This window comes from Solanum dulcamara, chromosome 8 (assembly GCF_947179165.1).
Source record: "Solanum dulcamara chromosome 8, daSolDulc1.2, whole genome shotgun sequence".
Taxonomy (NCBI): domain Eukaryota; kingdom Viridiplantae; phylum Streptophyta; class Magnoliopsida; order Solanales; family Solanaceae; genus Solanum; species Solanum dulcamara.
In genome coordinates this window covers 1,166,098-1,175,375 of record NC_077244.1, presented here as the reverse complement: position 1 = coordinate 1,175,375, position 9,278 = coordinate 1,166,098, and the positions used below count along the sequence as shown (strand labels likewise).

Here is a 9,278-nt window from a genome sequence, read left to right as displayed (position 1 = left end):
AACTTAGTTAAGAGTTATTTATGTATTATCCCTTTTTTAAACAATACTTGCATATCAATATATGTGAATGATAGTGTTACAAAACATCTTTATATGATAGTGTTACAAAACATCTTTATATATATCCACATCTTCAAAATTATCTGTTGTACTGAAACATTTTGACACAGATACACAAGTCGGAACATTATTACAGTGAACAGACAGAAATGTTGATATCAGAACCTCATCAATCATCTTTTGCTCGTACTCACAGATCCGACATGGTCGAAGTAGCATTTTTGGAGAGTCCGAGCAACACGACATAACATGTTCACATTACAAATTATCTAGTGAGATAGTATACTACCAGAAAAAGAACCACAAATGAGGCCACGAGTGTAAACATTCTTCGGCTTGATTTTGTCTCAAATACCTGAAGGGAATGGAAGAGACTCAAAACGAGTAACATACATATCAAAGGCAAAATGGAATAGAGGTCACGTAGCGTAAAATACGTTACCATCTTAAATTTATCCATGGTTCCAGACAAAACACCCCTTGAAGAATCCATATCATTGCCCTGAAAAGGCATACCAGGATTTCTTTTTAACAATTATTCATACTGCAAAAGGCATGAAGCATAAGATAAGTTGCTCCGTTAAGCTAACTGACCATTCTGTCGAGCATCCGATTATGAGTATCCACTTCCTCGTGTATATCCCCTGACAACTGTTGGATATAAAGCATTGTAAGAACTAAAACAATTAAGTTGACAAGTTCAACATGCTCATTATCAACTTCAGTAGCAAGTTGTTTCACTTCATGTTCCACAAGAACTCATTTACACTGATAGTAGAAGCAGGAAATGATGAAACTACAAGCCTCAAAACAATTAAGTTGCACCAGAAGAGAAGAACACCTTTTTTAACCTTTAACAGTCACAGAAAATTACACATGCTCAGGATAACTCGATCGAGAAATCAGGAACCTCTTAACATCAGCTTTTAGAGATTCACGTGATTATCTATCCTTTCTTTCTGAGTAATAACAAGAAAAAGAAGGACTTCTAAGAGAATGTGTTCGAAGTGACAAATTCTGGGATCCATTAAAAGAAGTTCTACACAGGCTACATTTATATTTTTCCAACAGTGATCTTGACAGAGCAAGAACTTCAACACCCAAAAGTATTAATCATTTATGGATGAACAAAAATATAGAGGGTAGCATCAGTGAGTAAGTACATTTATAAATAGTTGTCAATTTACTAAAGCAACAGCCTCCAATAATTAAAGAGTAGTTATAGGTTATCTCATTTCAACTAGTTGGCTTCATAAGGTTTGCACCATTGAAATCAGCCCTTGAAACCCATGACCAAGATATATACTTCAGGTGAAGACAACAAGGAAATTCTGTACTGCAACTTAACCAATAAACATTAACCAAATAAAGACTCATCTGTGATAAGACTTACTTTTTTGAGAAAACTAACTCTGTCTTGCAACCCATCGACTGCCCTTTCATTCTCTTGTTCATCAATTTCATGCGAAGAGTATGATGAAGAAGCCCTTATGCCACCTTCCTCAATTCCATCAAATAGAGCAGCTCTATTGCCACGTTCCCTGAATTCAGTTATTATCAATGAATTCTAATAAAGGTGCATGCAAAGAAGATTATTCTTTTATAAACTACACATCACAAAAAGCAGCTCTGTTACTGAGAAAGTTTCCCACCCTCACATACATATGAGGAACAGGCACAGATGACAAGAGCAAGGTTAAGGTAAAATCAGGGCTGACAGACGAGGCAAATATGACAGAGGAGAGGGGCCAGTTTATGCTACGGACAAATGTCAAGGTACAGTACTAAAATTGGATCAAGCCTGAAGCTGCATATTTACGTCTCATACCATTTAAAAAAGAGGAAAGGGTAAGGGAACAATAAACAGACAAACACAAACATGAATCACTAATAATACTTGAGGAACAAAAAAAATGTGCATACATTTTAGAGGCTTAGAACATAGATTTTTCGGAAATCGAGGTTGAACGAATGATAGTTAGAACCAATAGAAGCATAAGTAGGATAAGCTAAACCAACCCAATCTTATATTGACACATTCTAAGGCTCTTCTCCACCTCAATAAACTAGCAAGTTTAATATGGTCGGATAGATTTAAAGGGGATCACTACACCTCCTTCATCTAAACAAGGAAAAAATATTTAAAAGAAAAGAAGATTGTAAAGAGTGACATAATTTCCCAAGTTGATCAAGTAAATACTCGTGACAATTATATGCAAAGATAGAAAATTGTTCACCAGCTCAAGCTAGCAATGTAACTTCTCAAACACAAAAATATCATGGTTATAAGTCAATTACACCTCAATCCTCCTCCGTATCCATTTTGCCTTTGTTCAGGTCCTCAATGCTGCACAGTTTGTCTTATAAGCAAATTGAGGGTTCTCCAAAGCTAGAATTTTTCTATTATTCAAGTCTCTAACTAGATCAAGAGAACTCAGAATAACACCATGATAGTACCGCTGTAGGATTAAACAAGAAGTCACCAAATACATCTTAAAAACTCTAAAGGCTTATGTCATTGCTTTTTTAATTCTAATTGATAACTGAGAAATTCTTTGTTTCCAATTCAAATTATTGGATAACCGGTCCGCCCCTCAAACATTCTCCACTTAAATACCAGACTTATTCACCAGAATTGAGGTATGTGCTTATCAAACATCCGGTATACTACCTTTGCCATTCCAGGAGCAAAACTTATGGCAATACTACTACTAATAAGGAAATTAATATGAAGGAATTATAACTGTAAATGTCAACATCCAAGGGAAATATTCAAGTATTAGGGCAGATTGTTCGCTGATGCACGAAATATCACTAATAGGAACATAAACAAATTCAAATTAAACTTACAAACCTTCGCGAATTCATATCTGCTAATGATCAATCTATTCAATTTGAAACTCCGCTGGATGTGAATTTTTTCCCGGTGGATCAGGAATCGCGAATCCTCAAGTTAATCGCAAAATAGATCAAAATATTCTGTCCGGTCCAAAGAAAAAACGATTAAACAATTTGGCAATAAAAAATCAGGTAAAAATGTACGATCAATTGAAAATTCGTGAATCTATAAAATCCTAGAGTTGTGAATGTTACGGATCTATTCAAAATTCGCGTGATAATCGTGAAAATGAAAAAATCCGATTGTAAATTATCGAAACGGAAGATATATAGATGCGCCGGAGAGCGTACCTGAAGCTGAACAACAACGTCAGTATCGGCGGCGATAGCAACGGCGAAGGCGGCGGAGAGGAGAAGAACCAGGTGGTGTTAATGGCCGGAGAAGTAACTAATGACACTGTAAATTTACATTTATCTTTTTTGTTGGATAAATTAGTTTAAGTAGTATTTCATTTAATGCCACCTAAGAAAATTTCATATTTATTTTATGCATCCAAAATATTTCATAATGTAGTTATGTTTGGTACGAAAAAAAATATTATCTTTAATTTTTTAATATTTGATTGGTGACAATTTTATAATAGTTTCTTTAGGAAGACAAGATCATTCAGAACAAAAATAAATAAATAAATTACTTTTATTTGTTTCAAAAAAAGTTATTTATTTTGATTTAGGCACAAAATTTAAAAAAATAAAAAAAAATTAATTTTGTGATTATAAATTAAAATTATATCAAATATATTAAAATTCTTATTAAATTTATAGTTTTTTTTTTTTGAGATGCAGAGAATATATAAATGGTACTACATTTCAACCCCCAACCCCACTCAACACCCACAGGTTCATAGACCATAGTATTTGCTTTCGAGACAATATTTCAAATTTTCATGATTAAATTTTTTCATGAGGATCGAGGGGCTGGCAAAATTCACCATATCTTGTTGATAAGAGGAACAAGCATATGATGACATCAAGGCTTCATTTGGATTAATACAAAATGCTAATTTAGGGGCGGTTCGGATTATTTATACACATTAAATTAATTTTTTATATATATTAGATATCAAACTTTCTAGTTTTTCTGTTACTTTATCAAATTTTGAATCCCTTGCAAAAAATTCATTGCTCAGCAAGAATTCACCTCAGAATCAGTAAAATCAACATTTAGTATTGAAAAAAAAATACAATATTATTACCAAATTCTCATTCAAAGAGAAGCATCATGGTTATATACAGGATAAGTGTTCTCCTTCACTAACAAAAACTTATTTTAGCTCTATATTGCTGGCTAAACCAGTTAAAGACACTAAACTGTACTAAATAGCAAAATGTAGCAGCCATATGCCTGCAGAATCGGTCAATGTATCGAAATAATTTAGTTAGCCAAACTATTCATTTACAACTCCTCTTGGAAAACTCAGGCCGAATTCAGATGCCCTTGTCCTTGCTTTCTCTCACTTTGCTTCGGCAATTCTTGAGCGTATTGATTCAGCATTGGATACCTTGTTAACACTGCAATGAAAACACAACTTATCACGTCAAGCCCCTATGAAGTAGAAGACAGCATATAAAACTTAAAGGTAGTCAAACACAGAGGCGGATTCAAGATTTAATCACTGATTAGATTGTACTTTTGAAATTATGTGTGGTTGGGGAGGCAAGGAAGAACCAAAGCTTACCACAAGAGAAGATCCCCACTAGATGACAGCTTTTCATGGATCCATTCAGGAGCTATTTCTTGCAATAACTGGAGTAGCTCTTCAAATTCTCCTGCAAAGAAAGAAGAAAAATGTTTAAAGTCAGAAGCAGCTTCAAATTGTCGAAGCACATCAAGTATTCAAATGATTATCTACCAGGCTTACTTTTATCAGCAATAGCTAGATGGCTCGAAATAGCTTTGTGCATAAGCTCTTCTTTAGTAATCACAGATCGGTTGATTGATTGAAATAGGAAGTAAATCGTGTCGAAGAAATTAGGCAAACTCGAAATCATTTTCTTGCGCCATTTTGCTTGGGATATGGCTGGATCTTTCTCCTCTAGTGCCTCCTGCTCTTTTTCTCTTATCTGCAGATCCAAGAAAAATTAGCCACTAACCTCAAATACTAGACTAAGAAATATAGATATCCTAATTCCTCTCAGACCAAAGGATCAACTTTTTATTTTGTTAACAAGGAAATGTTGTCGTGGGAGAAAGTTCGTTTAGTGTCTTACCGACTGCAGAAGATTCTCCGGAAGAATGTCGTAGATTTCATCATCTGTTGATGATTCTCTGCTCCTGCTGATTTCTTCTGTAACTTTTGAACTCTTTACAGGAGTATTAAAGGTCAACGACCTACTAGGAGGGGGACGCCTAACTAGCTTTCTTGGTGATTCAGTTGACTCACCATCTGGAGTCATATAGCATCTCTTGGAAGGTTGGAGCAAAGGTGTAGAACTCATCAATTTTGCTGGAGTAGATGCAAGTTTTGCTGGAGTACTTTCAGCACTTAACAAACACGAACCATCTTCACTTTTCGTGTTTTTTAATGGAGTTGCAGGTAGAGGAGATGGTGGTAAAGTAGCAGAATGAACCCCTCGTGTTGAGAATCTTGTGGTCCTAGTTTGTGTCGAAAGCAATTTAGGAATTTTATCAGCAGCTTTAGAGATGTTGGTGGGACAATTGGTCACCTGGGGTTCTGAGACTTGATGAATTGAAGTGTGAGCGACAACTGTCGGATATTGCTTTGCGTTCTCTGCTTCACCAATGGATGCTCGATGAGAAAAGGATCTCCTGAAAGATTGAGATAGGTGAGATACAGCTACTGGTGGCTTCTGCAACGAGCCAATTGGTGTCTCCTCCTTCAACTGTGCACTTGCGGGACTTGATGAGTTCGTCAAGAGCTCTGGCTTAGCCGCACCAAATGCTCCTGGTAGCACTTCCTCAGGAATGTCATCTCCCTGAAATTCAGAAATAGCATTTGTTAACAACACCAGTTTTGCAAGAAAAGCAACATATCTAAATATAACCTATTCTTTTCGACTTCTTTTGGAGGAGTTCAGGGAGCAAAAGGATATCAGGCAGAAAAGGGATATCCCTACACTAGTTTTATTTCAATCACCATAGATTTAAGCCGATAAATCCTAAATACACCAAACACGTCTCACTTGGGCGGTTGGGCCTAACAAACAAATCTACTCACAAAATATCATTGCAAAGCAATTCTCCATTGTCCAACTTTGCACAAGTAAAATTATGTCCAACAGAGCTAGCTTAACATCTCAAACTACTCTAATGATTTCAATCAACACAGATTTATCATTTAAAGTCCATAAATACTAGTTACACCAATCGCGTCAAACGTATCATTGCTAGGTAATTTTCCAACTGTCAAAACTTGCACAAGTTAAAATCTTTCTCTTACCTCAGGGTGGGATTTAAAGAAATCCAAAATCCGACTGCTGAAGACTGTCCTCAGTTGTTCAGTGCCACTAGAGGATTTCAGCTTCTTATCTCCTTCAACTCCATTAGCATTTAATGTAATATGAAGATCAGGCTTCATACAGGTTGTCCGTTCATCGAACACAAGCATCTTCTTTATCTCGATAGCCTCAGGTAAAAGAAACTTCAGCTGTGCTAAGTGATTGTAAGTAAACCTCCTGCACAATCAACAGAGAATCACACAATAACACAATTAGCGATATAATTCATAGAGAAATCATCTGTAAATGCATACACAAATGTCCATCATTTGCATACCTATCTGCTAGACACTCCACTTTTGCACGTATGTTTGTAAATGTTGTTGAAGAACCCTTCAACTGTAGCAACCGAATCGAACTTACCAAGCCACCGAAGAATTCCTCCAACAACTTGTACCTATACAAAAAAAACACTAATCTTAGAACCAGAAAAAAACAACACAAAAACAAGGACAAATGCAGCTTTGTGCCATCAATTGTTGAAACTCCCTAGTGAAAATTCCGGTTCGTCGTATTCAATTATAGTACTTTTGAAATTAGGGATTCAAATTTATATTTGTTGAATTGTTAGTGGTTTTAAACATTTAGTAAATGGATTTTTTTGAATCTATTGTTTATTTTGCTTATAAAATTCTAGATCTGTCTCCTTTTCAATAACAAATAGATCCACATTATATAAAATCCTAAAAAAATTGGAAAAAAAATGAAGCACTTACTTCTCTGGTAGCTTTACTGGATTTACAGGCTTCTTCGGTTTAACTACTGAACATTCAGAAGAAGAAGAAGACGCCATTTGTGGCTTCACAGAGCTCAATGAGGTATCAGTCTGGGAATTCGGGCGGGTCGGGTCGGGTTTCCGGAGCTTCTGTGCGGCTTGTCGGATATCTTTCAATGAAAACGCAGCATTCCTATTCCGAGTCCGGCGAGGAGGAACGATTGTCTTCTCGGGAGTTTTGGAGCTCCATGGATCTAGAGATGGAGCTCCGGATACATCCGGGTCGGATCCAATCTGAAGTTTCTTCTTCGATTTGAATGTATTCAACAGTGAAGCTTCAGTAGACTCCATTGATTGAATTAACACAGAAAACTGTTTAAGCAAAATTGATGAGAAGTTGCAGAGAGCTATGGAGGGTAAAAGTAAAGAGACAAGGTCGGGGGTGAGGGTAGGGGTGGGGGTACTATATATAGTAGCATTTTTCTGGCGGGAAAGCTGAGGTGGAGGATGACGTGTCAGCCATGCCAGGTTAGAATTGGCGCCAATTGCCGGGAAAACTGATGTGGATGCTGATGTGTCAACATTTCCACGTCGGATTTGGCGCGAATTTTTTCTTAAACGAGAGAAAGGCCCAGGCCCATGGACCTTTGTGAAGTTTTGGATTGTTGTAATTTGCTAATTTTGGTGTGTTACTGTTATTAATTATTAATTATTAATTATTGTTTATAATAATTATTTCTCTTTTTATATTGTTTGAAATTTAATTAGATTTTGCTAAAGAATTAAATGTTTTGGAATTGGTAATAAAAAAAATGAAACAACGGTAATATGATTTATAATATTTTTTTTTGTATGAACTACAATTATAGACTTCTTATAGATAAATAAAAGAACTTACATAATTCTTTTTTTATTTTATAGTAAATACTTAATATTAGTAACACTTAAATTGGGATTGATTAAGCATGTTTTTCTCATGTATTTACAATGTAAAAAATTTGTTAATCCTACCGTTTAAGTGACACGAGAAATGTAATTTTTACATTTGGAATTGGTGTGTATTAGACACAATTGAAGAAAGATTTGTTATGTTGAATGATTTCATGAAGGAACAATGTGTTAAGAGGCATTTTCAATCCAAATTCAAACATGTAAATTTGGAACAACTTTAGTTTATAATATATATATTTTTTAAAAGACGACCATGGCATAGTCATTTGTGTTGAATGCTATTCATTCAAAACCTTCATTTCCAGCTTGTTCTACTATTGCATAGTTTTGTGTCACAACTATAAATTGTCGAGTTTAGAGCCAAAACGACCACTTTTTACCTCCAAAATGCATAAAGGGTCACTCAATTTTTAGTTTAACCAAAAGGGACACTTCGTTGCAGAGGGGGCGAAATATATTTGTGATTTAACTGGCACATCAAAAAAATGAACATCTCGCTGACTTATGAGGATGATATTTGCATAATGAGCTTGAAATACTGACGATGAAAACCGACATCCATGTTTAATGAAGTTAAAGGAGTTCTATTTTCAAAAAATACTTGCAGTTGTGTATGATGAAGGACCAACTATGAATGGTGGAAAACCAAAGAAGTTTTTTCAGGACAAGTATCGTTATGATTGTAGAGTTGAGTGACCTTTGTGTTACAAAACAAAGTTGAGTAATTTTCTGAGCTAAAAATTGTTAGTTGAGTGATCGTCTGAGAAATTAACTCCAAATACTGTTATTCATTCGTGTTATGGTATCAACATGTTAAAGTTTCCTTAAATATTTGTTGAATCTTGACATGGATCCAAATGTACGCGCATATATGAAGTAACAGGATGTTTTTTGTTCCTCTTTTGATAAAATTCTGCCTCATTTTGTGTTATTCTTAGTAAGAAGTTCTGGAATTACTGGGCTCATTTGATAGAATGTATAAGAATAGTCATGAATAAAGTGTATTAGTAATGTTGAGATTATTTTTTATCCACTGTTTGATTTGGTATATTAATGATTGTTCTGTCTTTATAATACTGAATAGAGTGCTTAACTAATACATGCATTAGTTATATATAATAGGCTGAAAATCCTACTAAACACATAATTAAATAATATAATGACTAATACCTATATTAGTTTCTCCAATACATCT

General features: G+C 35.0%; 2 protein-coding genes across 3 annotated transcripts; both read right to left on the bottom strand.

Annotated features, from left to right (window-relative positions):
* Window positions 1-97: 97 nt before the first annotated feature.
* LOC129901242 (bet1-like SNARE 1-1) lies at window positions 98-3,419 on the bottom strand. 2 transcript variants are annotated; one of them, XM_055976372.1, is made up of 6 exons: window positions 3,250-3,419; window positions 2,915-3,039; window positions 1,454-1,586; window positions 655-711; window positions 503-562; window positions 98-415 (listed from the first exon to the last, which is right to left on the bottom strand). In XM_055976372.1, the coding sequence occupies exons 2-6, from the start codon at window positions 2,926-2,928 to the stop codon at window positions 326-328; spliced, it is 354 nt and encodes a 117-aa protein (XP_055832347.1). In that variant the 5' UTR covers window positions 2,929-3,039; window positions 3,250-3,419; the 3' UTR covers window positions 98-325. The 2 variants fall into 2 exon arrangements, with proteins under 2 accessions (XP_055832347.1, XP_055832346.1); XM_055976371.1 differs by having other exon boundaries at window positions 1,454-1,601; window positions 3,250-3,415.
* Window positions 3,420-4,147: 728 nt separating this feature from the next.
* Window positions 4,148-8,382, bottom strand: LOC129898828 (CDT1-like protein a, chloroplastic). The gene is made up of 8 exons (XM_055973515.1): window positions 8,377-8,382; window positions 7,134-7,777; window positions 6,695-6,814; window positions 6,360-6,594; window positions 5,170-5,895; window positions 4,821-5,022; window positions 4,638-4,728; window positions 4,148-4,470 (listed from the first exon to the last, which is right to left on the bottom strand). The coding sequence occupies exons 1-8, from the start codon at window positions 8,380-8,382 to the stop codon at window positions 4,413-4,415; spliced, it is 2,082 nt and encodes a 693-aa protein (XP_055829490.1). The 3' UTR covers window positions 4,148-4,412.
* Between the last annotated feature and the right edge of the window lie 896 nt (window positions 8,383-9,278).

Bases quoted from the DNA above. Each gene is read 5' to 3' on its own strand.
- LOC129901242 (XM_055976371.1), bottom strand. The intron at 712-1,453 runs GTAAGTCTTATC...TATATCCAACAG, and splicing joins GAGTTAGTTTTCTCAAAAAA to TTGTCAGGGGATATACACGA. The intron at 563-654 runs GTCAGTTAGCTT...ATGCCTTTTCAG, and splicing joins ATCGGATGCTCGACAGAATG to GGCAATGATATGGATTCTTC.
- LOC129898828 (XM_055973515.1), bottom strand. The intron at 6,815-7,133 runs GTAAGTGCTTCA...TTTTTTGTATAG, and splicing joins CCAGTAAAGCTACCAGAGAA to GTACAAGTTGTTGGAGGAAT. The intron at 4,471-4,637 runs GTAAGCTTTGGT...TTTTCATTGCAG, and splicing joins AGTGGGGATCTTCTCTTGTG to TGTTAACAAGGTATCCAATG.